This window comes from Thunnus albacares, chromosome 15 (genome assembly GCF_914725855.1).
Source record: "Thunnus albacares chromosome 15, fThuAlb1.1, whole genome shotgun sequence".
Classification (NCBI taxonomy): domain Eukaryota; kingdom Metazoa; phylum Chordata; class Actinopteri; order Scombriformes; family Scombridae; genus Thunnus; species Thunnus albacares.
In genome coordinates this window covers 15,864,554-15,891,765 of record NC_058120.1, presented here as the reverse complement: position 1 = coordinate 15,891,765, position 27,212 = coordinate 15,864,554, and the positions used below count along the sequence as shown (strand labels likewise).

General features: G+C 39.4%; 2 protein-coding genes across 8 annotated transcripts; both read left to right on the top strand.

Annotated features, from left to right (window-relative positions):
- On the top strand, positions 1 to 8,686 carry LOC122998128 (heterogeneous nuclear ribonucleoprotein Q-like). Of its 3 annotated transcripts, none has more exons than XM_044374766.1 (12): positions 1 to 139; positions 1,913 to 2,072; positions 3,064 to 3,182; positions 3,457 to 3,564; positions 3,833 to 3,946; positions 4,264 to 4,440; positions 4,668 to 4,803; positions 5,317 to 5,522; positions 5,822 to 5,971; positions 6,064 to 6,185; positions 6,300 to 6,625; positions 7,159 to 8,686. In XM_044374766.1, exons 2-12 carry the CDS (start codon positions 1,925 to 1,927, stop codon positions 7,182 to 7,184), a joined length of 1,632 nt encoding a protein of 543 aa, XP_044230701.1. In that variant the 5' UTR covers positions 1 to 139; positions 1,913 to 1,924; the 3' UTR covers positions 7,185 to 8,686. The 3 variants fall into 3 exon arrangements, with proteins under 3 accessions (XP_044230701.1, XP_044230700.1, XP_044230702.1); XM_044374765.1 differs by having other exon boundaries at positions 2 to 139; positions 7,156 to 8,686; XM_044374767.1 differs by lacking the exon at positions 1,913 to 2,072 and having other exon boundaries at positions 2 to 139; positions 7,156 to 8,686.
- A 540-nt stretch (positions 8,687 to 9,226) lies between these two features.
- LOC122998126 (sorting nexin-14-like) lies at positions 9,227 to 26,971 on the top strand. 5 transcript variants are annotated; one of them, XM_044374759.1, is made up of 31 exons: positions 9,230 to 10,414; positions 10,571 to 10,755; positions 10,885 to 11,005; positions 11,221 to 11,294; positions 11,746 to 11,824; positions 11,918 to 11,961; positions 12,055 to 12,142; positions 12,236 to 12,320; positions 12,405 to 12,561; positions 12,761 to 12,836; positions 13,068 to 13,112; positions 13,208 to 13,288; positions 13,528 to 13,642; positions 14,082 to 14,237; positions 14,343 to 14,467; positions 15,132 to 15,190; positions 15,726 to 15,752; positions 16,583 to 16,729; positions 17,420 to 17,552; positions 19,616 to 19,802; positions 20,464 to 20,547; positions 20,852 to 20,952; positions 22,131 to 22,242; positions 22,461 to 22,501; positions 22,753 to 22,872; positions 23,698 to 23,821; positions 24,560 to 24,724; positions 25,157 to 25,252; positions 25,383 to 25,474; positions 25,867 to 25,923; positions 26,720 to 26,971. In XM_044374759.1, the coding sequence occupies exons 2-31, from the start codon at positions 10,619 to 10,621 to the stop codon at positions 26,759 to 26,761; spliced, it is 2,970 nt and encodes a 989-aa protein (XP_044230694.1). In that variant the 5' UTR covers positions 9,230 to 10,414; positions 10,571 to 10,618; the 3' UTR covers positions 26,762 to 26,971. The 5 variants fall into 5 exon arrangements, with proteins under 5 accessions (XP_044230696.1, XP_044230694.1, XP_044230695.1 ...); XM_044374761.1 differs by lacking the exon at positions 10,571 to 10,755 and having other exon boundaries at positions 9,227 to 10,414; XM_044374760.1 differs by lacking the exon at positions 15,726 to 15,752 and having other exon boundaries at positions 9,234 to 10,414.
- The last annotated feature ends 241 nt before the right edge of the window (positions 26,972 to 27,212 follow it).

The following is a 27,212-nucleotide window of genomic DNA, read 5'->3' as shown; positions in this document are numbered from 1 at the left end:
TGGCAGCCATTTTACATCATCAAGAGTGAATGACTGAAGCCGGACCAGTGCCGGGAGTTTTACACTTTTTCTGTCTTTTAAATATCACATTTATCTTCCTAAATAATCTACACCATACACGTTGGTGATCCAGCGGCAGGTAGGGCGAATGCTACTAATTGGTTCACGTGATTGTTGCTTAATTGGTTTCTAAAAAGTGTGAATCGTGCGGCTGCTGTTTGAAACAATGTGGAAACTGGTTGGTGAACGAGTTCTCCAGACCGGCTTTTTGAAAATGGACTCTTCCTATGTGGCGGCACGTTGACAAACCACGCATCTAGCGGGCTAAACCCCTAGCTTTCAAGGCCTCTTTGAAGCTAATTAAATTCAAAATCCGTACTTTGTCAGCGGGTGAAGTCCGTGCCGACTAAATGACGCTCTAACAATGGCCTCACTGAAATATCCGTCCGGATTAGCATGCTAACTGAAGCTAGCCTATTTTGACAGATCATGGAATTGACATGCTCATTGTCACTGTGTGCTAACAGCAGCTAGCTGGCAAAAGCCAGTTGTCTTGGCAAGATTTAGCGACCCCGCGTTTGCTACTGTACCAATGGACACACGACTTATGTACTAGAATATGAGATTCAGATCCATTAATAGAGAAAGCATATGTTATTGTCCCGATGAAGGTCCCTAGTTGCTCTAACATTAGCTGTGCAAACTAGCCCGCTAGCTAGCCCTCAACGTGTGCGAGTCAGTCCCTCCCTGCTGAATCTAACGTTAACATATCAACGTCGGATAAAAACAATTAGCTCCCATTAAATTTGTTAACGATACAGTTTCAAAGTTGAATTTGCACACGGGGTTTACAGTTATCTACTTTTAACGTTGCAGAAACGTTTTAAAATCGTTGAGAAAGCACGTGCTTACCAATACGAGATCTATTGGCAGATACTTGAAGATATCGGTTGCATTACGTGTGTAACTTAATATTAGGAAAGGATAACGTCAGCTAAGGCCAAAACAGAAGAACTCCACGTTTTGCTGAGGCCAGCGGTGCCGGATACAGTAATGTGCACAGAGAACAGTTAGGTAGCTGCCCTAGTCTCTCTCTCTCTCTCAATACAAACACATTGGAAATAATGGCTGGATTGGTCATTTAACGTGATAGTTGTGGAGTATTTACCTCAGTGTCACAATATGTGCTGCCAAAGTGTCAATAAACAGAAAGGTAAAGGGTGCATACTTGCTCTCTCTCTGATGGAACACGTGTATCAGCTATCTAGCCTGTGCTGAAGTCAGCAGTGAAGAAGGTAAGCTAACATGTAATTTAGAGACCAAAAGCAGACAAGGCTTCTGCACCAGCAGCAACCAAGAGGGCTGAGATTTCAGCATTAGCAAGTGAACGCGGCTGCATTTGCACAAACTTCTTAGTCCGGAGCGGAAAATACTGCCACATGGACACACCACCTCCTGTAGTTTCGCTTACTTAAAACATTTTTTTAACAAGATGTCCAATAATTGATTCGCGTGGGGAATTTGGTATGTGTATTTTCTGTCTTGCGCGCAATGTTCAAACATCTGTGTCCACTGCCCAAATACAGGTTTCTGGGCTTCTGCATCTGAGCTGAGAGCTGCAAGTGTTGAGTCAGGATAGTGAAACGTCTACAGACTGTAAAGGACCACATAGCCATGATAACGTGTTTTGCACACTTTGGCTTCCTCTACGAACTGATATTGTGTTTTAAACACTATTACAATTGCCCTGAATTCAAGATCATAAATGGTCGAACCAAATTTTTCTTTTTTTCTTTTTAAAATTTTTTTATTAAATGATTTGCCCGTCAAGTCTGAGGCTTTCCACTGTCCTGAACACATCACAAGTCTTGCCCTTGACCCAGGATTAATTTGGCTCATTGCATTTACACAGATTTCTGGAGACATGGCCACAGAACATATTAATGGAAATGGTCCAGAAGAACCAATGGACACCTCTGCTGCAGTTACCCATTCTGAGCACTTCCAGACTTTATTAGAAGCTGGTTTACCACAGAAAGTTGCTGAAAAACTAGATGAAATTTACATAGCAGGTAAGGCACAGTGAATATACTTGCATATGCAAATATGCAATTTTTTATATTTATCAATTTCTTGCATGTACTGTCATTTTATCACCTTTTTGAATGGGGGAATTGGGATCCTGAAGCAACTTTTTGTGGTTTCCTACCAAAATGGGTACTGCAGTGCTACAAAATGTTAAATTACACATCACTGCTGTGAAAATGTGTAAATGGTTGCAGCATTTGCATTCCCAACATGGTTGCATGATCACTGGTGTCAGGGCGAGTGACTTGTCCTCTCCCTGTGAGTGTCTTGGTGAGCCTGTCCAGTCTCCCCATTCATCTCTTATGAAATTTCTCCGCATTCCATTAAGTTTTTGCAGAGGCATGAATAGGTGTAAGTATGATGCAGTCAGCTACAGCTCAAACATCTGTTTCTTTTATCAGAACTTTACAAGTTTGTACTGGAGTGAGCTGCAGAGACAGAGTTAGGGAGTCATTACAGGACTTGTTTGGTCAGTCAGATCTAGAAAAGTACTGGTCTGGCCTTTTCAGCCAGATGGGACCGAGGCAGAAACAATGGCAGCAGCTGTCTGGTGTTTGGCTGCCTGGGACAGGTGACGGCCCCTCCATAGAGGAGAATGCAGACCGGCTCATTAGAAACTCCCAGCCACAGTATAGAGGAGCACTGGCATATCGAGTTGCACTATCACATCTGTTGTGATTAGTTCTGCAAAACTGTGCTGGTTGGAGAGTAAAGTGCAGCCTGTCTACTGTATACAGCCCCATTAGGTTAGACCTGTCACACCCCTCAGTCCTAATTATAATGTTTATTGGTACATTACATTATTTAAAAGATACTTGCTATGCAAAATGACTTCCATGTAAATTTTCTCTTTGATCTTTTTAAATTGAACAGTAATTTCTGTGCTTGAATGACAAGGAAGGTATGAAAGGATTTTTTTGTCTTGGTAGTAAGCTTCTCTTTTCTCTCTCTCTCTGCTTTGCCCCCCTCCTGCAGGTTTGGTGTCACACAGTGACTTAGATGATCGAGCAATTGAAGCTCTGAAAGAATTCAACGAGGAAGGTGCTCTGCAAGTCCTTTTGCAATTCAAGGACAGCGACCTCTCACATGTTCAGGTATGCATGTAGCACTGTCGCTGTATTTAGTTCATCATGATGCCTCTGCACAAAGTGGATGATTGTCCTCTGTGCAGTGTAAAGTATAATTATGTAGTTGAATTATGATTGCACAATAGCTCTTAGCTGTCTTTGATCTTATCTACAAGACAGACTTTTTTGTCGCCTTATGTATCAGCTTTTTCTCTTTGTGTGGAACAAATAATCAGAAGTTGTCCTAATAACTTTTTTCAGTTATAATTTATTGTACTTAGTTGTTTTTTCCCCCTTTCAGAACAAAAGTGCCTTTCTTTGTGGCGTGATGAAGACGTACAGACAGAGAGAGAAACAAGGGACCAAAGTGTCAGACACCAATAAAGGACCAGATGAAGCCAAAATCAAAGTGAGAACTAAACCTGAGTTTAAAATATATGTTGGAACTGATTGTATGCTTGGGACAACTTGTATGAATGTTGTTGCAGTGCTTTTGAGTAAAAATAAATGTAATCTCTTAAATTTAACCAAGACGCTGCTGATACATTTGACAGTTTTGGGTCCTTTCTTATTCTTTCCACACCAAAGTTTACTGTGAATCTTACATAGAAGACTTATTTGATCCATGACTGTTGATTAAACAAGGTCCTTTCTTTTCCATGTCATCTGACATTCAGGCTTTGCTGGAGAGGACTGGCTACACACTTGATGTGACAACAGGCCAGAGGAAGTATGGAGGTCCTCCACCAGAGTCTGCCCATTCAGGGGCACAGCCCACCATCGGTACAGAGGTACAAAATTTGTCAACAATGTCATCTTTAAGTTGTGCCATTTCTCTAACAGTTCAAGAATAATGCACTTTCATTCAATTACTGTGTTAAACTGTTAGTTTGTGTGAAGTCTTTGATCTGGTGCATTCAGGTTTCATATGGTGTTCAAATGATGAGAACTTCTTATCTTCTGTAGTAACCATGGTTACACTGATAGTTTACCGCTAAGACCTGACTGGACACCTTTTAACCTAAATGCTTTTTCTCACTTGGCTTTACCTTGTATTTCAAATTAGACATGCTCTCATACACCATAATCTCTTCTCTCAACCTGGCAGATATTTGTAGGCAAAATCCCTAGAGACCTTTTCGAGGATGAGCTGGTTCCGCTGTTTGAGAAAGCAGGCCCCATCTGGGATTTGCGCCTGATGATGGATCCTCTCAGTGGCCTGAACAGAGGCTACGCCTTTGTCACTTTCTGCACTAAAGAAGCTGCACAGCAGGCTGTCAAATTGGTACGTCTATTCTTCTGCAATTTTGAGTAGAAAGAGGCAGGATTTGTTTGTTAAGAGAACAAAGTAAGCTAATGTACCACACAGTGTGCTTAAGATACAGTACTTCAAATGTGCACTGTTCTCTAAAACAATTTGGCATAGGCTCCACTATGTAGACTATCACACCTTTTTTTTTCTTTTTTTTTTTTTTTTGTCTCTTACTTACACTACCCTTCATCGTTCCACAGTGCAACAACAATGAAATTCGACCGGGTAAACACATCGGCGTGTGCATCTCTGTGGCCAATAATAGACTGTTTGTTGGCTCCATCCCCAAGAGTAAAACAAAAGAGCAGATTGTTGAAGAATTTGCAAAAGTCACAGGTGAGTCAGCACCACCCTTCTTATCTTATTCTGTGTAATTTATCCAACAGCCTCATTCCTTATAAAATGAGTTAAGACTTTCAAAAAAAAGTTTCCTATATGTGTCCAAATGATGACCTCATTACTGCACTGGAGTGACTTTCGTTACTATGACGGTTTACCGCTAAGATCTGACTGGACACTAAACTTTGTTAAATCATTGACAATGGACTTGTTTTTCATTCAATGATAGATATCTATCAGTTAACATTCCAGAATAAAACACCATTATCAATATGTAAATTGACCACTGAAATAAAACCCATTCAGTTGTTCATATTTTTGAATCAGTGTGTCTTAAATTTTAGCATTTATAATCATTTTTATTGTATTTATGGCTGTAAAGGCAGATTTCATGTTACAAGTTGTCTGTTGGCTTGTCGTTGTTCAAACAATTATTTTCAGTTGAATTAATTAACCACTAATTAACCACTTTTTGCCTCTTCTCCTTCTCTCTCCCGTTTGTTTCTACAGAGGGTCTAAATGATGTCATATTGTACCACCAGCCAGACGACAAGAAGAAGAATCGTGGCTTTTGCTTCCTGGAATATGAAGACCATAAGACGGCAGCTCAGGCCCGGCGCAGGCTGATGAGCGGCAAGGTGAAGGTGTGGGGAAATGTGGTCACCGTGGAGTGGGCTGATCCCATCGAGGACCCTGACCCAGAGGTCATGGCCAAGGTAAGGCACTGGGCCAGAGGTCATCAGTAGCATGCTGTTAATTGTGTGCTAAGGGTAGAAGCAGTATTTCATTTACATCATTTAATGTGCAGTGGGGTGCACAGCAGAAAGATTAAGAAAAGACAATAAAATTAATAACATGGCCAAACTACTTTTGTTTCACTTCCAGTGAAATTGTCGTTCTGACATGACGTAGATCTGAAGAGTCTAGCATAAATGAGTTTTCCTAATAAGTGTCTAATTCAGTTGTATTTGTTCCCTGTTCTGCAAAAACCTTAACCTTGTGTTTCCATTCCCAGGTTAAGGTGCTGTTTGTGAGGAACCTAGCAAGCACTGTTACAGAGGAGATACTTGAAAAGGCCTTTAGTCAGTTTGGCAAGTTGGAGCGGGTGAAGAAATTGAAAGACTATGCCTTCATCCACTTCGAGGAGAGAGATGGTGCTGTAAAGGTAAGGAGAAAAAAAACCCCCAAAAAAACGTCTTCAGACATAATCTTAAATCTGGACTTCATCAATGAATGCTGTCATGATCAATTTCACAGGCTTTGGCTGATCTCAATGGAAAAGACCTTGAGGGAGAGCACATTGAAATCGTCTTCGCCAAGCCCCCTGACCAGAAGAGGAAAGAGCGCAAAGCCCAGAGACAAGCCGCTAAAACACAAATGTAAGAGAGAACAGTTCATCTCGAACCTTTGATCTAGTCGTAATATTATCAAATTAAAATTTAGATATAAAGCAGGATGCCATGTTTATGTTGAATCTACGTATCCGCTTTCAGGTATGATGAATACTATTACTACGGGCCTCCCCACATGCCACCACCCACGAGAGGCCGAGGACGTGGCGGGCGGGGAGGTTATTCCTACCCTCCTGATTATTACGGCTATGAAGACTATTACGATTACTATGGATACGATTACCACAACTACCGGGGAGGCTACGATGACCCATACTACGGCTACGACGACTTCCAGGGGACTGGGAGAGGACGAGGAGTGAGGGGAGGAATCCGTGGCGGCGCCAGCCAGAGCAGGGGCCGCGGTGGCATCACACCGAGGGGCCGAGTGGGCTTCTCCCAGCGAGGAGGCCCTGGAACAAGCAGAGGTAGATAAAATTTTTCATTGTGATGCTCATAATTTCCAAGTGGGTAAAGCTAAATTAATCAGTGCAGTGACAAATGAAGCCTGTCTTTGATGTTCCAGATAACTACTGTTCATTAGTGGAGGGGAAAAAAAACTCGTTTGAGTCAGTGCTTCTTAGAAGTCTTTCAAGTTCAAGAATTGATTAATTGGATTGAGGTGAAGTGATTTGTTGGTATTTATCACAACCCAGTGCACAAAAGCATGCACGCTGCTTTAAATTTAAAAAGTTACACCTGCTTATTGGCCTCATAAGTAATCCCTGACAGGTGTCATCTTTCAGAGTTAGTCAGTCAGCTTGTTTGCCAGCAGACAAAGGTCATTCACAACCTGCTATATTTCAAGGAGGCTAGCTGAGTCCCACCTTAGTGGCAAAACTCTGGCTTCAGTCTGGATTTCATGGAATTTAAATAAAACGGTAGTTTGATGATTGATAGGGAACATGTGCAACATGGTTTTCCTGTACTAATAGTTTCCCTCCTCTCATTGGTCCAGCAGGGAAGCGGGGCCGAGGGCGGTCCTGACCTGTCACAGTGGATACTGACTTGATGTGTGGGGTTACACCGTAAGCTGCAATGGATGTTGAAACAAAAAAAGAGCACGACAAAAAGGTCCAATGATATTCCAGCCTTACAGAAGAAGCATCTCCCCTCTCCCCCATGTTTTTTTTTTTATTTTCATTTTTTTTCTGAAACTGCCACCTTAAAAAGATGACCGGAGGATTTTGAATACTCGCCACAGCCTCTTTTTGCCCTGTGCCCCTGTAACTAGCCCTGATATACAGGGCTCTATGTATTGCCCTAACAATCTACCCCTTCCCTGTCCCTGAACATGCCATTTTTTTAATAATTATTGAAGAATTTGCACTTTTTAAGTTTCTTAGGTTTGAAGTGGCTCAAAGGAGCTTGATGCTATTGTATATTTTTGTGCTAATCGCAATTTTTATTGTCGGAATATCCATGTTAATCTTAATCGTTTGATCTGGATGTTTGAAAGAGAACATTTGCAGGTTTTTAGGGTGTACCCACCTGGCATGGATAAGTCAGGCATTCCAGGAAAGTGGTTCTTTTCAGAACCTGTCTTTAAAGGGTTGGTTGACTACCTCAGTACAGAGGACTAAACTACCCGGCCTGTACTGTAAATAGGGAAACTATATTGATGAAAGCAGGGCTTGTTTTCATACAAAATATGCACAAGAGCTGCAGCACAAAAACGATGTACTTAATGTAATATAGTCATTTTAGCTGCAGCTCTGACACTGCAAACAGTCAAACTGGGCATGCAAAACAATCTCATATGATGAGTCTGAACAAGCCCTGCTTTTATCCTATTTTGAACTGAATTAGCCGCCTTGCTTCTTCAGAGTATGTAGTTACTGGTTGTATAGTTTTCGGATAAAATGTTACTTTTGTAAATGAGTCAACATCACAGGCATCCAACTGCCTTTGATTAAAAAAATAAAAAACAAAAATAAAGCCCTGCAGTGTCCCTTTTGTGCCACTGTATTATTCCAGTGGGTTTGTTTTTATCTTGATACAACACATTTTCAACCAACATCAGAATAATGTAAAACAACCTAATCAATCCTTCATCATGTAAGATCATGTTAACCTTGAATGATCCCTTTCCACCTCCCAAGACAGCAACTATGTAGAAGATCTCTCGAGTTAATCTTGATGGATGACTGAATTGCCATATTGCCCAACCAGTGAGCATGTGTGCCTAACGTTAGCTGCAATGATTTGGCGAGGGATCATTGTCACATAGTGGTAGAAGGGATACTGCAGTGAATGATTTCTATTTCCAGGTATAGCAAAAAGGAAACTGTGCTATTCAATCCCAGTTTTCTATACAGTTAACTCCCTCAATAAAATCATAACAACCACCTTTTGAAAAAAAGATGTTAGCAGTTTTAAACTATTGTTGGTGGCCAACAACGTTTTTTGCATTCCTGCAAATAAATTGTTTTATACTGTAAAATGGAGGTGAGTGTAACTTATTTTTGTAATAAAGTTTTTGATTTCTATCTGTGTCCTACTCTTTGGATGGAGTCTCCATGAGGAGCCAGTGCTATGATGTTAATTAACTGGTGATTGATCCAGTTTGGCATCTTTGAAACCATACATGTTGTCTTTGTTTTCACTTATTTTAATGAAGTGATTAGCTTTGTTAATCTCATTGTTTAACTAATGGTACAATTTGAGTCATTAGCCATTTTCTACATACTCCCAGTAACACTTCAATACATAATGTATAAAAAGTACAGGAGATTAAGGCCTCCAAAGGAACCCAAGTGAGTAATGTATATTTAAATAAAGGAATTTACAATTATATGAGCAGTAAATGTAATCCAACAAATGTATGAAATGTTGCAGAAATGTTTTTCACAGCAGCTTAATTGCCTTGCTTAATTGATTCGTCAATTAAGTAGGGAAAGCACAGGTGAAGCTAATTAAGTCATTAAGGCTTAATAGGTTTGAGTGTCCCAGGAGCAAAACTAAATGGGATGCAGCCGTTATTAATGCTATTAATTACAACTGCTGAGTGTGAAAAGGGTCCAATTTAAAGAAAATAAAGTCCTAAAAGCAATTTGGCACATATGAAATCAAAAATTTTATCAAGGTTATTTTGTGGCCAGTCACACTTTGTTGGGTCCCCGTTTGTACCAGTGTAACCACAATGATTAGTAAGGATGGGTGCCCTAAATCATATAGCTGTGGCCTATATTTTGTAATGCGGAGAGCAGCTTTGTGTCCTTCAAGGACTTTTGACCATAACTTTCTTCCACTAAACTATTTCTTTGCAGTAGGTCTGTCGGTCACTTCATGCCAGCACAGTAATCTACCTATCAGACCAGAAGACTGATATTGTTTGATTCACGTTATTTTTAAACGTCTTTAGTCCCACTTAAGTCTTGATAATGAATTCGTATACAGTCAGTGTATTGCCATAACCGCAAGTGGGGCCATTAATACTTGAAAATTGTGTTTGTGACTTATTAATTGCGAAAATAATCTTTCCGGACCGTGGGACGAAACATGTCGTTCGGTATAACGGTTGATTCACTCTTTCCTGCAGGTGACCATAGCAACAGTATCGATGTGGTTACTACAGCGGAACTCATTAATTGGCGGTTAACCCCTCCATGTTAGCTAGAAAAAAACGTAAAATGGATGACAATTTCGGTTTCCATGTGTAGTTTTCTTCGGTAAATTGACATGGTATGCTATTAACCATACAGTGGCGTCGGCGCTTGCGCTTCGAGTCCGTTATTTGAGGAAAAATGTTTTTTAATTTTACTCGGCGGATAAGGCCCACCACTCCCATCACATCCTGTCCACTCTGTCAGGAAACGTCGTTCATTTTGGCTAATTCATTTGAGAGAGTGTGCTTGTTTACTACAGCGGCTAGTATGTTACTAGCTGCTGTGAAAGGAGCGGAGGTGACATCATGCGTCTCCAGCGCTGTCAAGCCTCAGACAGCGAGCGCTGCCCCGCAATGGACAGAAGTGACAACCCGAGCACCGTAGCCATTAGCTAAACATTGCCTGAGCTTTAGCAGAGCGTATACACAGATGATGCTGCGTAATTGCCGCTAATCCTGCTGTGGTTTACAGCTGTGTACGGCACCTCACCTAGCCTGCGCTGATCCTTCAAACAGGCAGCCTGCGTATTTATTCTGCAAATTCATGATGGTCGCTGATGGAATAACATTACAGTGAAAATTGGCCCATGACATCCACCGTACATTTACAGTAAGTGCAATACTCGACAAATGAAATCACTGCAACCTGCTTGGTATGAAAAAGTAAACAGCAATGTCAAATGTCATTATTTAGAGCTTTTTGTGTCGCTGCTACACGCCCTTGTTTATTTAACAGTCGCTCCGTAATGCGTTGTTTATTTTACAGTAATATGCAGTAGGCTATAGATGCGCACAGGCTCCCAAAACAACAAACATGGGATGCATCAGGGCTTGTCTGCAGAGAATAAGACGCAAGATAAAGCTGGACCTGCTCAGAGAGCTGGGCCGACAGTATCCAGTCTTCTGCTTTCTGCTTCTGGTCCTGCTGCTGTCCACTGTGCTTTTAAACAGGTTAGAAGAGCACAGTAGCTATTTAATGCCACTGCATGTGACATCCCTGACACCTTCATCTATTTCCTGTGAATTATGTGGTGTTTATTTTAGATATTCAAAAGCAGAATGTTTCCTCTGCTTTCACAGATATATTCATATAATGATGGTATTTTGGTCCTTCCTGGCTGGTGTTGTTACTTTCTACTGCTCTTTGGGGCCTGAGTCACTGCTGCCCAACATCCTAGTCTCCATCAAACCAAAGATCAAGGTAGGTCAGAAAGCAAGAACGAATGAATAGAGCTGGGTGATAGTAATAAAATTAAATTCCAAAGTGTTTTGACTTCATACCTTTACATGAATAATTTCGCTGAGTTTTGGGATGGTCTGTTAATGATTTCACATAATATAAGTTGCCTGTGTAATAGATCCTGAGCAAGAAAAAGAGTATTGTATATGTTAATGTGTGTTAACTCTCTGTTGCAGTCATACCAGCAGGAACTGTTTCCACTGGGCCACAGCTGTGCTGTTTGTGGAAAAATCAAATGCAAAAGGCACAGGTGAGTTACCTGGTTATGGTGTGGTGCAGTGGTTATTGAAAAACAGGGTTTTTTTTGTTGTGACCCTAACATTTATGTTAACAACAGCCTTGCAGAAAGACACAGGAGGGCATTGCGTACACCTGGATATTCTCTGGCAGTATGTGACCATGCCACTGCCCATCCTGTTGTGCGACTAAAAAAAAGGGTAAAAATGAAGCAGACTGATTAATTTAGAGTCAAACACCCATCTGGATTCACTAAAGAGAGGATTTTTACATTATTTTGCCTTAATCTTATTGCATTTGGTTTGTCAACATACATTCCATGTGCTCAATGATATACTGTTACATACTGTTTATCATCAACTAATGGGAGAAGTTGCACTGCCCTCTAGTGTTAAGACAGGATAAATGTATTTTTTTCTTTGTATTACACAGTGATTTTTTTTTGTTTGTTCAATTTATGACAGACCGACTTTATTACTCGAAAACTATCAACCGTGGCTTGACCTGGAAGTTCCTTCTAAGGTGGATGCTTCACTTTCAGAGGTAAAGCATACGTGGATGAAGCATATTTTTGAAGTTATTATTTAAATGTCTAAATTATCTCATAATCCACTTCTGTTTTATTTTTTTTTCTAGATTCTGGAGCTTGTTCTGGAAAATTTTGTGTATCCATGGTATAGGTAAGTCATTCTTTTTTATTTGTTGCCTCTCCGTTATACATCAGAGTGTCATTATGTATCTTATTTAGTGACTGTAAAGTGTTTCTTTTTCAGAGACATCACAGATGATGAGGCGTTTGTTGACGAGCTGAGAGTGACTTTGCGTTTCTTCGCAGCTGTGTTGGTCCGTCGAACCCAGAAGGTGACAAATCAGACTGTATGGAGTTAAAATCTTGGGATGCTGTTTAACTTAACATGTATAATTGTAAAGTAATTTCATTTGATTTTCTTCCAGGTTGATGTTGCATCCCTCATCACGAAAAAGCTTCTTAAAGTTTCCATGAAGCACATTGAAATAATTACCAAAGCAAGACAGAAAGGTACTGCTGTTATGATCACACACTGAGTCATTTTCTTTGTAGTTCATTGTATAAAAGGCTAACTCTTTCTGCTCTCCTCTGCAGTAAAGAACACAGAGTTCCTTCAACAAGCCGCACTGGAGGAATATGGTCCTGACCTCCATGTAGCACTCCGTTCTCGCAGAGATGAGCTCCTCTACCTCAGGAAGCTCACAGAGATGCTTTTCCCCTACATCCTGCCACCCAAGGCTACAGACTGCAGGTAACTTATTGCTGTGACAGTAAAGGCCATACAGCCCTCCCATATATTAGTCAAAATGTGTCACAAAACATCACAGCATCAGTATACTTTAACATCCCTCAAAAGAGAAAGTCTGACAGTATTGTCAAAAGTAGATAAGGGTCATTCTTTACTCTTTCATTTTCTTTTTTTCCTGCTTTCCTGCTGTCGCTCCTCTTAGATCTCTTACTCTCCTGATAAGAGAAGTCTTGGCTGGTTCTGTCTTCCTTCCTTCAATGGACTACTTGGCTGATCCTGTGAGTGTAGACACATTAAGGACTGATTTTCTGAAGCCAAAACCGTTGTCAGTCCAAGACCATATTTGATTAGTATTTACTAAACCTTTCAATCAGTGTTATTTACTACAAGCATGCAAATGGAACACCAAACATTTTTCTTCATCAGAACACTAAACAAGAAATGTTTGCTTTAAGTAAGGAATTACTGTGTGCTATATTATTTTTTTGACTGCTGGTTTTTCATTTCAGGACACAGTGAATCTTTTACTTTTGATATTCATCGACAACTCTCCAGTAAGTAGCTTTTAATCTGCACAGGCAGCGCAATTTGCATTCTGTGTACTTAAACATGATTTTAGAGTGAATAAGATGTATTTTTTTCCCTCCAGCCTGAAGAAGCCACAGAGCCAACTTCAACGTTGGTTCCTTTCCTGCAAAAATACTCTGATATTCGCAACAAAAAGCCCTCAGTAAGTGTATGCTAAGATCAAAGTTTAAATTTGTATATTTAATTTGTATATAATCTCTGATCACTGACTCATGAACAAGCCACTAGTTATTTTATGCAATAATATCTAGTACATAATCACAATATACAGACTGAGTGTTTTTTTAACTCAATATCACTGAGGTTCTTAAGAAGCAAGAAGAAGCTGTCAACTGTAATTTCTATTACGACATCCCCTACTGCTCTCTCTCTCTCACCAAGGTGCTGAAGCTGGAGTTGAAGGAAATCAGAGAACAGCAAGACCTTCTCTTCCGATTCATGAACTTTTTGAAGCAAGAGGGGGCTGTCCACGTGCTCCAGTTCTGCCTTGCAGTCGGTAAGTGTGTCCCAGTCCTTTCAGGTGTTTATGTTTGCAGGTCAAGCTGTTATTCGTACTGATTGAAGTCATGTGATGCATCGCAAATCTTGTGTCCCACCACCACTGAGACTAACATCATCTGAAATTTAGGTTTTAAATACTAAATATTACTCAAAATAAGTTGTAGCACTTTGGTAAAGTAGGTATCCTATTTGGTTTATATATATTTAAGAACTTGTAAGTGGCAGTAGCTGTCAATTTATTCTACAGCAGAGAAATGACCTGAATAGAAGCAACCCCCACTCTTCTATCACCTACCGTCCATTCACAGTCAATCTGAAATCATCAGCAAAACTCTGGCTGTCCATAACCTTGGCACTCTTGGATACCACATTTATGCATTCTTAAAGGTCCTTACGCAATGAGACTGAGATGTCTGACTCTTTTAACGTCTCAGAGGAGTTCAACGATAGGATACTGTGCCCAGAGCTGTCTGACTCTGAGAAGATGATGCTTCACGAAGAGGTGAAGAAGATCTATGAGACCTACTGTTTGGACGAGAGCGTCGACAAGATCCGCTTCGACCCCTTTATTGTGGAAGAAATACGCAACAGTATGTGACATACCATAATTAACATTTGCGTATATAACCTATGAAATGCTTTGATTTTATGAAGTTTTTTTTGTTTTGTTTGTTTTTTGTTTTGTACTTCCTCAGTTGCTGAGGGTCCGTATTCAGAGGTGGTGAAACTGCAGACCATGAGATGTTTGTTTGAAGCCTATGAGCACGTCCTGTCCCTCCTGGAGAATGTTTTCACACCTATGTTCTGTCACAGCGATGAGGTTAGCATCTAAACCATCAAATAAATCACTCAGCTGTCAACCGCCCTGACATCTGACCCAATTTATTAATCACCTTTTTTGTATTTCTACTACATCTGTTTGTCATGCTCTGATTCCTAGATACAGTCCTTTCATAATTTGGTTGCTGCAGCACAAAAGATGTTAATATCTTCTAGCTTTTGAATTTTGATCATCTCAGAATTAACAAAACTATATCTGGAAAACGCTGGAGTTAGAAGTGATTGTGAATTCACTGACCCTTTTTGCGCAGTCCTCTTCCGATCTCTCAGCCACCAACCGCTATCAGCCGTGTCATCAATACTAGACACGCAACTGGCCAATGAGCCGACACTGGCATTATGCCAAGCTGCCAAGCCAAATTTCACCCCTCAGAGGGTGTTTCAATGAATACAGCTGGGTGGACCGGTGTGCAGCCATTGTCCACAGCAGGCCACTGCCCCGCATGAATAGTGTGTCTGGAAAATAAGATGATAGGATAATGTGATAAAAAAGTGCAGTTATGATTGTTATTAAAGCATGAAGAGGTCACTACACAGATACAGAGCATAGTACAGTGTCTTTAATGTTGCTTGTATACTTGCAGTGTTGGATTGCCTCAAACTGTATACAAACATTTATTTCCTTTTTCCATGTCCTTCTGCAGTACTTCCGCCAGCTTCTGAGAGGGGCCGAGTCCCCTGCCAGGAATTCCAAAATGAGCAGGTATGTGCCATTGTACCACTCGTCTCTGTGTGCGTGTGTGTGTGTGTGTGTGTGTGTGTGTGTGTGTGTGTTTGCGTGTGCTTGTGCGTGTGCATGTATGTGTATGTGAAACAAAAGAAAAGCTTGACTGTAATGTTTGCCATTAGATTAGACTGATAAACACTGAAGGAAAACACAGGATGCTTCACTGGTAGTTTATTTTTTGGGGCACAAAATTGATTGCTGTGTTTGAACCCACATGCAACTTAAGTTTCTTTAAGCTTTCTGAATTTTACTGATAATTTATACTTATTGTTTTTATTAATCTGTGTCTGAAGAATTTAGCATGCATCTGCAAATATTAATATGAATTCACAACAAAACAAGCTCTAAATTAGCTATAAAAACATGAGAAGTTTCAAATGTGTGGTTTAATTGCACTTAAATTAGTGAAGCGACTCGAGCCCAGGGAACAACTGTCATGTTTCTATCACGGGGTGCGGTGTGTATGTGGCCACGGGGCCCTGCCACTAACTCCTTGTGCATATTGTTCCAGAAATAGCCTCAGTTTGGATGACATCCGGTGAGTATAAGGCATCAGTGTGCTGATCAAAAACAGTGGATGGCTGAACAGTGCTGCTGCACGCAAGATACAAAAGACACTTCATTCTTGCTTGACTGGTCTACAGAGGAAGATGTACTGCCTTTTTAACAAATTCAGACTTCCCTGGACCCGCTGCAATCAGAGGTTCAATTCAATGAGCACTAGGCGAGAATATGATAATGATATTTAATTTTATTGCTGATCTAATTTCACACACTAAATACGTGTTATATTTTGTACTTGTGCTGTAAATGCAAATGAGAGAAGATTGAGAAAAGTGACCTTAATCAGCTAATCATGCTAATCACAGCATGAGTCATCATTAATTATATGTTAATGGAGCTAATCAAGAGTTTTGCTGCTCAACACATGTAATATAAAATCTTAGTTTAGGAAGGTTTTGGCTTTATTTTTCTTTTATTTTTAAAAAAAAAAAAAACATTAAGGGAACTTCAAGAAGGAAGTTTGGTTTAATGTTTCAGTTCTTCCATCTGGTTTGGAAAATAATCTTGTTATGAAGGCAGTTTTCAAAGCAGCATGAATTGTTCCACTCAAAGGAGACAGAAGAGATAATAGATAATGGCTCCTAAACTCACTCCATGTCTGCGGTTCAGTAACCCCCTTCCACTCTGTCCGTCTGTCCGCCCGTTATTCCATCTATGTATTGCCACCACCGTGCTCTGTGTGTGTGTGTGTGTGTGACTGAATGTCCACTCTGATTCTGTAACCACCACACTGCCTGCCCCCGTATGATCCACGGTCCTCTCCCTCCTTTTGCCCGTGGGGACGTGACCTTGTTCTGCTTATAGTTCCTGGGACTGGAGCCCCGAGTCCCCATCCTCACTGTTCACCGCCTCTGGCAGCTCTTCACCTGCATCCTTTAACTCCCTCCATGCCCAGTCCACGTTCACAACTTTCCCATACGGCTCGCTATCCCACCGCCACTCATCACCCAAGTAAGTCAGGGTCCATCTGTCTGTCACAGGTCTCTCAGTGTGATGTCATGCTGTCCACTTTTCCCCCCATACGTGACCCCAGTCCCAGCCAGCTGCTTGCATGGTGAGACGAATGCATGGGAACCTTGGTTTATATGTCATGTGTCCTTCCTCCTCCTCCTTCCTGTTGTGTTGTTTAGGCAAAAGATTTGCCTGTTGATTTTTGACAATGCAGTGACTTTTCAATGTTCAGTTTCTTGCGTTTTGGGTATATCACCATGAGAAATATGGTGGTTTTTTTATCTCACTTAATCTAACAGGCACTCACAGAGAACACCTGTGATGCTGTGTGCCTTTCCTGGCTGACTGGTAACTGGATCATCCAAGATGTTTGTGATCACTGAAAATCTGTTCATGAAATCACTGCTCACTGCCATGTGCTGTGTTTGCTTTTGGCAGCGTTTAACCAACCCAGGCATTTCATTGTGAGATGGCTGTGAAGTGATATTTTTGGCTTGGGTTTGGCTACCTTAGCTCTCTCCCCCTCTCATGTACTGTCATAATACCAATGCAGTACACTGCTCCTTTCTTCCCATCCGCTCCTCTACGATTCCTCCCCTGTCGCCTCTCTCAAGCTGCATTTGCTTTGCTGAAGCCATGCAGATCTCCCCCATCAAGCATTGTCTAATAACCTCCCTCTTTGGCCTGCAGGAACACGTCAAAGAGGGGCGAGTCCTTTGGGATCAGCCGCATTGGTAGTAAGATCAAAGGGGTGTTCAAGAGCACAACCATGGAGGGAGCGATGCTGCCATCCTATGGGCTGGTAGAGGGAGAGGATGATATGGTGAGGCTGAACTAGAAATGATCTAAACATTCAGTTTTAGATTATTTAGAGTGTTTTGTTATAATACTTCCTTAGTTTTCTATTACACCAGAGTCTATATTTTATACACAAATCTAACAGTCCTGTGTGTATCCCTCATACTGAAGGCTGTATTCAGACTGAAAACAGCCCTTCAGATGTCAAAGTTTATATTGGATAAAATGTCTTTCATTCCAGTATTTTCATCCTTGGTGAATGAACAGTATTACAGACCCAGCAGGATCTGGGATTGTGAATACAGCTTCATTAATTTCTGTGTCAGTCAGGGCCAATATTATTCCAGTTCATTCAGCGAAGCCTTCAATCTGATCTAAAAAAACATAGGAAATGGCATTTGCTTCCATCTGTTCAGCTACAGACAACACATCTACCATTGTAGCATGCGAGTTTTCATTAAGATCCGCACCGGGTGCTGCCATCTTAAATTAGGCACAAGCAGTAGATTCAATTCAAACCACCAATCGCAGGGCAAAGTCTGCCCCCTCAATTTTGATGGATGGATTTGAAAGATTTATTTATTTTGCTGCAGAAAGTTACACTATAATTGAAAGTTTATTTAAAAAAATTATAAATAGATAATTCATGTGTGGATAAATGAATAAGTAAATAAATACATTAATGTACAAATGAATAAATAAATATACAAATGTGTAAATTTATAAATATATACATGTATAAATGAATAAATAAATACACAAATAAATGAAACATTTACAGATATAATGTCTAATTTAATTTTGATTTATTTATGGTGACAATTAAGCATTCAATTATATAATTATTTATTTAAGCATTGTATTATACAATTATATATTTATTCTTTTATTTAAACATTTAATTATATAATTATACCCTCCATTGCTTTGTGTTCCTCACAAAGAAAATATGAAAGAATGTGAACTCATTCTGTATGTTAACTTAAAGTCATTACTTCCGAATAAAAAAAGGATCTCATGACATAAAATTCAACCAATTTTGAATATATTGTAAACAGCCAAGCCTCTGTAAAAGGAAGTTAAGCAAAAGCAGTTCTCTGCAATAATACTGCAGTCACCACATGGGGGTGTTGGTAAGCAAAGAAAGGAAAGCCATACCGTTCACCAAATCTGTCTCCCATGTGTTAACTCCAGAGATTTCTGTTTTGATGATATTGCAGGTTATACTCTTGGATCACTGCTGTCTGGCTTCCTGAAATATTTACTTGATCCAAGAAAGCTCTTCTGAAGAACCAATTGAACTTAAATGTTTCCAGTACAACCCTTACATTTTGTTGACTAGTTGGACAAAACATTTTTGCACACTTTTTAAACATAATCAGATATATAAAATATATCTACTTGTTCTGTGTTCTATGAAAGCTTAATCATTTGTTATTTTTTATGGCTGCATACATTACGTCACCTCAAATGGAAAATGTATCTTAAAAAAGCGATTCCATGGGTTTGAGCAATGCATGAGATTTCATGCTCAGCCAACAGAGGGTTGTGTGGGGCTTAAGAGTATTTTCCTCTGAAAACACCTCAGATACTGACATGAAAATGCTCCAGAGAAACTGAACAGGTGTGTTACTGAGTTCTGATCAGAAGACTTTTACTTATCTCTTGAAAGGGAGTGCTCAGCTGTTTTGAATTATTTTACAATTGTTGTGTGTAGGAAAATCAACCACAGATATCATGTGCAGATATAATGTTCCACACATACTGTAAAACTGTGGAATGTCTGCTAATATTTCTTTAATCACCTGCCATGTACCTACTGTTAAGTGGATATCCTGTGTTTTCTCAAGCATTTCCTTCATTTGTGGCTGAAATTCCGCTAACATTTTTTTGAAAGATTTATTGACACAGCTGTCCAGCCAGTGGTGATCTTGAGATTAGCCATGTTGCCACTGTAATTATTTTCTTTACACTTTTTTTACCTGCAGTGTTTTGCACCTCAAAAGTAGGAATTTTGACTGGGTTCTATTCTTTCTGAAGATGCTGACTGTTAGTGACCTTGACCCCTCTCACTTCTGGCCATTCAAGGTTGAGGAAGCCATGATGGTCCTGGAGGATGACTCCCCAGTAGAGGCCGCCTCCACCCCCAGCACCCCCCGAAACCTCTCAGCCTGGAACATCACCATCCCTTACATTGATTTCTATGACGACGATGTGAAAAGGGAGAGGATTCCTGTGTTCTGTATTGATGTGGAGCGCAATGACCGGAAGGCAGGTGAGGCTGAGTGGGCCTTTCTGTCTGACTGTGTCAGCTGAGAGAGGTCATTGTGCTTTCCTACATGATATATTAGAATTAGCTATCTTTCATGCATTCAGAATAAGGATTTGACCAATAATGTATCATATTACTGTAAGTTTGTATTCACAGAAATGTTTAAAGCCCCTGAAAAATAAAAAATATGGGTGTGGTTTGATCAGATTTGAGTGACAGTAGCCTTCAACATTAGCAAACAACCCACCAACTATCCAGTAACTTTCTACTGAGAATTTAGGTTTTCAAGTCAGTTAAAGCTTAGATTTGCTGTAATGATCTAACAGTAAAAAATACATTTTGTTATCTTAATTTAAAACTGATAAGAGCATCTTCTTGCCAATAACTGAGACCCCATAGATTTGTCCCAGTGACATTGAAGTGCTAGATGTAGTAATTTTTCGCACAAACAAATCAAATTATAAGAGTAAAATATCCAAGTAAGAAAAAGCTGTGAAAAGGAGAAAGCTGAGTTTGACCCTGTTACATCTTTATGTAGGACTTAAGTTCAAAACAGTTCTTCTCAACATGCATAGTTGCCTCATGTGGCAGTGATAATGCGCTAAATGAGGTCAGATTTCGTTTGTTAAGTCTTTATGTTTTTTCTGTTTGTGTTTGACTGCAGTGGGACATGAGACTGAGCATTGGTCTGTGTACAGAAGATATCTGGAGTTCTATGTCCTCGAGTCAAAGCTCACTGAGTTTCATGGTAAGTTTGCATATTAGAGGGCCTCCGCACTATTCTTTTTTCATTTCTTGTCATAAGGAAGATATTTCCCACTAAAATGGTGTCACACATTTCCCAGAATTCACAGACCATTACTTCCAAGCGAACCTTTGTTTTAGAAGTCAAGTAAGTTTAATGTGTTCAATGACTGTGTTGTCATCATTCAGCAACTCATATCGGAAACCACACAACCTCTATTTTCCCTTTGAAATAAATGGACATGCTTGTTCTTCAAGAATAAATAAAAAACAATGTTTTTTTCTGTGAAATCTTACACCCTCTGTAGGATCATTTCCAGATGCACAACTGCCTTCCAAAAGAATCATCGGTCCCAAGAATTACGAGTTTCTTACATCAAAGCGGGAGGAGTTCCAGGAATACCTTCAGGTAGATGTTTTAGGAGATCTTTTGCTTATGAATTTTACTAGACAGCCCGACTGGTGGGTCTGGAAATGAGCCAGAATTATCCAATGCGTCTGTGATGAGGGGTGAAGATATTTAAAACATACAGCTGTTACTCTGATCTCTCTGTGATGAAAGTAGGCGCATATATTTGTCAAGCAAACTGTAGTCAGGTTCTGAACATGTGCCAGTTTCCCACCAAGCACTGGCTAATTCAAATAGGAAACAAGTCTTGCATGTTCTGTATAGATAAGTAGAGTAGGATGGAGATAAGCCAGGAGTTCATTCACTCTAAAATCTGTGTAGTAGAAATACAAGCCTTAGCCCATTTTTGCATTACATGGTTACACAATAATATAAAAGGTTAAGTGCAGTACTGTAATTCTTTAAATACCATTTTTTCTCAGACCAAGAGGGATTAACATGTGCTCACACTCTCACAGCTCTGCTCCAGACAAATCTTTCAGCTCATTTTCATTTAGCTGAACAGGCAGCACCAGGAGTGACGAGACATCAAGATTAAATTGAGACACTGTCAATTTTTTGAGCATTTGTTCCATCGTCCTGACAGGAACACACAATGTCCGGTTTCAGAAAATAACCTTTAAAAGTGTTCATTTTGAAATTGTGAAGAACTAGGCATGCTGTATGTCAGCACCATGGTCTCACAATTGCCAGATGTGTCAGAACAGGAGCGACCTTGAATGCATTTTCAAGGAAAACATTTTGAAACGGTTCCTGAATGCTCCCAAGGGCATTAAAACAAGATCATAACGAAACAAAAAATCAAATTATTCACTGTGATGGATTGAGATAGGTATCTAAATGAGTTTCAAGTGTCTGTAAGGGGATTTTTATAACATACTGAAATTAATGGACCGCAAAAGCTACTTGAGAGGCTAAAAAAACATTTAAAAGCCAATGGTATTCTGTAGAAAATGGTCGGTAATGATAAAACATACAGAATAACTGGTATGGTCTTCGAAAAAAAGTCTGTTTTGTCACAAAATGAGTAAAACATCTGTGTTCACATGGCAACCTGAGTAATATACGGTCCCTGCTGTTACTCAACTTTGCCTCTAATGTCAAATATATTGAAAAGCTGCTGGTTTGATCCAAGGTCCTCTGAATTATGTTCTTATATAAATCTGTTTGATTTGCAGAAACTTTTGCAGCACCCAGAACTGAGCAACAGTCAGCTTCTGGCCGACTTCCTGTCTCCTCACAGCATGGAGTCTCAGTTCCTGGACAAGATGTTACCGGACGTAAACCTGGGTATAGTATGAGGCAGATTCTGGCTGAGCGGGGATGTAAGAGAATGTGACAAAGACCAGTGAGATGGATTATGTTTGGACAAGAGAACATGTCAAACACACTGTGAATTTGTTTGATCAGTCTGACCTTCGGTTGCAGTGAAAAGATACATGTGTCTCGAACAGAGGCAAAATGTGACATACCATACGTCACTGAGATAAAGTATTTCTGTTTCACAGGGAAAATCATTAAGTCCGTTCCCAGCAAACTGATAAAAGAGGTAAGTAATACATTCTTTAGTGGTTTGTGTGTGTGTTTGTGGTATGGGACTCTGCAGAATGTTCCCCATTTCTCTCTATCTCTAATACAGATGTTTCCCACCAAATCACTGCAAATTTAAGCAGTCGCTTGTGTAATTCTGACATCCTTAACAGTCCATTAAACACTTGTATATGACAAATACATCTTAAAGAGAAAGAACACACTCATTGTAACTTATACAGATTGTCTGATTTGCTTTTTTTCTGTTAGAAAGGGCAGCATCTGGAGCCTTTCATTCAGTCCTTCTTCAACTCCTGTGAATCTCCCAAACCCAAACCCAGCCGCCCCGAGCTCACTATCCTCAGCCCCACTTCAGAAAATGATAAAAAGGTTAGGAAATGATATAATCTACATCTTTTATCTGCTCTCTCTCTCTCCCAGCAAGCACAGACCTCAGGAATGTCATTGTTTGATTGCAGTTGGATCTTTTTGTAATTAGTTTCTGAAAGGTTGCCAAAAAAGCGTTCTCACAATCCAATCAAGATTGACATATTTTAAATGGCGTTTTCAAAGCAAAGTTATGAAATCACTGTAGGAACTGTTTACACTGTTAGTTTGGCAGTGTTGATTCTTTTGAACTGTAATCAACTGGTCCATCTGTCTTCAAATAAAGGGAAGTTGAACTGGACCTCAAAGAAGTAAAGAGAAACAGTTCAAAGGCAACTTCTCAGCCAGTAATGACTTAACCATCTTTCTCCTATCTTATTTACACGACATCATGTATATACAAACTCTTTTTGTATCAAACTGGCTCGCCAAAATTTGACCCGTCTGTTTAAAGTAGTTTACAAAACTGTAATCTGATCAGACATGCAATGACATCCTTAACCCTCCTTTTCAGCCAAATAGGCTGTAAGCATGTAACTTGAAAACTTGCCAGAGGCCGAATTGATTTTACTTATTTTTTAAAATTTATTTTAAGTGTTGACTATTTCTGGCTCAATAACTTGATCAAATCAGTGTCATTGTCCCTAAATACAGGGGCAAATGCTATTAACCTCTTGTCATACCGTTTAAAAACTTAATCAGGAAGACCCTTAATTGCAATTTTACAATCTTCACATTTTGCATTCTTACTTCAGCAGAGCTCTGTCAGTCACTCAGAACAGAAAAGTCAAAGAAATGACTAAACATGTATAAATCCCTCTTTCCCAGCTCTTCAATGACCTCTTCAAAAACAATGCTAGCCGATCAGAAATGGCTGAGAAGAGACACAATCAGAACTACTTCATGGAAATGATCACTGTTGAAGGGGTGTATGACTACTTAATGTATGTGGGTAAGTAAATCCTCATGGAGTTTGTTATTGTAATCATCACAATGTATTATTTATTACATTTATTGGATTATTTTATTCATTCTCTTTGTCATTGAGACTTTTGTTTTAAAGTTTGAGGTTATTTTACATGACCAGCTTGAAATATCATAAGAAAGAATAATAAACCTGCTTTACCAAGAATACAAATAAGCTCAAAGACATAAAGAGTAATTCAATAAAAACAAAAATATTAGCTGGCACAGAAAATATTTAACTTAACTGAATAATTACCATCTTCATTAAAAATATTAAATTTGAAAATCAATGCTATACTATCAGATTTAATACTTCATGTAGAAATGTGAATCATTGATCAGCAGTTTGAACAAATGACAACAAATGTCTCACAAAAACACATTTAATATATTGCAGTTGCAATATATAACACAGATAGAAGCTATTACAGCAAAAACAAAGATGAAAACCAGCTGTCACACATGTTATAATGTGACAACATCTGTATTATGATGTGATTTTGTTTCTATGTTTGAAAGGTGGCGTTGTATTGTAATTATGAGAAAAAAACCCCGTTACAATGTGTGAACTGTTCAGAGCTATGAATGTAGTGAGGTGGGAGATCACTACTCCCTTAAGAATCTGTGACTTAGACAATTACACCAGAGCCCATAATTTACTCAAACACACTCTCTCTCTATGTCCCCTTATCGTTATCTCCTCCTTCTTCTTCATGGTTGTCAGCCCGAGTTGTTTTCCACATCCCTGACTGGCTGCACCACCTGCTAATGGGTGGAAGGATTCTGTTCAAGAACACGCTGGAGGCCTACACAGATTACTACCTTCAGTACAAATTGAACCAGGTGGTCCAGGAGCACCGGCTAGTCTCACTCATTACCCTGCTCAGAGGTACACTGCAGATGCACAATGAAATAACATTTTGGGAGAGTTAGATGAAAAAAATCAATGTCACTCTCACAGTTTAAAGACTAGAAGCAGGGGAAAATTACTAGTTACAGCTCATAACTCCCCCTAAAACCACATTTCTCTTTATCTTCACATTATAAAAAGAGACAATCTGTCATAAAGTACACTTTAAAGATGCTTGTGGGTATATTTTGAAACTTTGGACAGAGCCAGGCTTGCTGTTTTCCCCCTTCTTCCAGTTTTTATGCTAAAGTAGACTAATCACCCGCTGGGGTTCAGCTCTGGACTTAACACACAAAAATGAGAGTGGTGTTGATCTTCTCGTCTAACTCTGGGAGTGTATTTCCTCAAATGTTAAACTATTCCTTTACACACACTCATTAAATGAGGTGTGCATATTCTCTGCTCCTCTAGACACTGTTTTCTGTGAGAGCAGTCCGCCCCGCTCGGTCCACGACAAGCAGAAGAGGGCGAAGAAGACCTTTGAGGAGATGATGAGATATATTCCAGGTATATATATATATTCAGTATGGAAGCCAGTTTACTGTCAGCATTTTTCGCTTACAAGACATATACAGATATAAGAAAAAGTGGTCAGTTTTGTGTGTGGGCTGGAAATTCATAAACTGTTTGTCTTTAGACTTTCTGGGGAAGTGTATCGGAGAAGAAGCCAAGTATGAAGGGGTGCGTCTCCTCTTCGACGGACTGCAGCAGCCAGTTCTCAACAAACAGGTACAAGGACACTTGCTCACACAATCACACACACATGCACACACGCCTCAGATGTAAAACGCTTCCCTCGTTTCTTCAGCATGTTTTGTACCTCACTGCTGAATAACTTTTCTTGTCAAGATGAAGAATGACCTGAGGAAAGCTGTGGCAGATATTGTGTGAAGAGAAAGTGAATTAATCTCTTTTTTCTGCTATACTGTATGTCTGTACTATTCATAATGTGACATGAAAGATGGAAAATCCTAAAATCTGTTGTGTATTTTGAGTGTCAATCCCTTTGCAATTCAGCATTTGTATATTGTTTTGAAATACATTTTCTGTAAACATTTCTATATAAAAAATCACCAGCCTTAATGCTTTTCATCCTCTCCCTGATTTTTTGCCTCCCTCAGCTGACATATGTACTTTTGGATATCGCTATTCAAGAGCTTTTTCCTGAACTAAACAAGGTAAACAGATGCTGGCCTTGGTTTCTAAAGAAATGCAGAGTCTGAATATATTTGGACAAAACATGATGTTTATTCATCTGATTTTGATCATATCTGCAAGGTCATGATTATTACACCTGGCATAATTCATTGACTGAAACCTGTGACTGTTTGCTAATGTCTCACAAATGACAGATCACTAAAACTAAATACAGAGATACGTTATCATAGCTTAATGTTAAATCTGTAAAATATAATTCAAATGCACTTGTTGGTTCAAGAAACATGAAGGATAGATGACTGAGTAGAACTTCAAATGAGTTTGCAAGTATGTCTTTATGACTCAATTTCAGTGATTGAAAGTCTTATAATATATACAGTACACATTGTTATCCTATTTAGGTATGTTTTAAATCATATTATTGTGTCAGTTTAGAGGACATTATCAAAAATCAATCATGTTATGATGTTAGAGCAAGAAACCATAGTTATAAGGTAACAATATTGCAGTCAGGGTTCTCGTAAAGATTCATTTTCAAGATGTTTTTGTTGTTTAGATGTATTTTTTGCACTTGAAGCGTGTTTCTCTTTTTGATGTACACTATAAAGATACATATTTTTGTAGATAGATAGATCAATATAATCATGGTTTAATTAATAGATGCTGTAATAGTAACATGCATTCTGAATTTAAAACTATCAAATCAGATGTGACGTTAACAGTGAATAATTAATACCTTAGCCATTAGACATTAACTATAACTAAAAGTGATGAATATATATATAATTGAATGTCTATTATTATTTGTTTTCTCAGCAAGTACAGAAGGAGACGTCTGTGATGGCTCCATGGATGTAAAATGGACCAACAGACACAAGCTAACATGCTGACATCTACACATCTGCAGAGACTTTGTTTGGTCTGGTTACCTGAAACTGACCTGTAGATTACATGTACAGTATTGATCTAGATACCCGTCACAGCGAGAAAACATTAGGCTTTTCCTGCTGTACGTGTCTTTTAATGTGTAAAATAAATGATACATCAGTGTTGCACTGAGAAACTGAAGTGTGTCCTGTGTAGTTATTTTTAACTGTAAAAGTAAACAGTGTCTAAGTGTAAACTGAGCGTGAAATCACATGGTAAAACCATTGCATCACCTCATAGTAACACTCCCATTACATGCTTTAAAATTTGCCAGTAGTGCAGACATTATTATCCTCTAAAGCATTTTATGTCTTAATGTCTGTGTTTAAATTTTCAGTTATGTTCGGCTAAGCTTTCAGAGCCACGCTGTAGTGGCTGTAGT

Bases quoted from the DNA above. Each gene is read 5' to 3' on its own strand.
- LOC122998126 (XM_044374759.1), top strand. From the start codon at position 10,619: ATGGGATGCATCAGGGCTTGTCTGCAGAGAATAAGACGCAAGATAAAG. The intron at 11,825-11,917 runs GTAAAGCATACG...TTTTTTTTCTAG, and splicing joins TGGATGCTTCACTTTCAGAG to ATTCTGGAGCTTGTTCTGGA. The intron at 22,243-22,460 runs GTATAGTATGAG...TCTGTTTCACAG, and splicing joins GTTACCGGACGTAAACCTGG to GGAAAATCATTAAGTCCGTT.
- LOC122998128 (XM_044374765.1), top strand. From the start codon at position 1,925: ATGGCCACAGAACATATTAATGGAAATGGTCCAGAAGAACCAATGGAC. The intron at 2,073-3,063 runs GTAAGGCACAGT...CCCCTCCTGCAG, and splicing joins AGATGAAATTTACATAGCAG to GTTTGGTGTCACACAGTGAC. The intron at 6,186-6,299 runs GTAAGAGAGAAC...ATCCGCTTTCAG, and splicing joins CAAGCCGCTAAAACACAAAT to GTATGATGAATACTATTACT.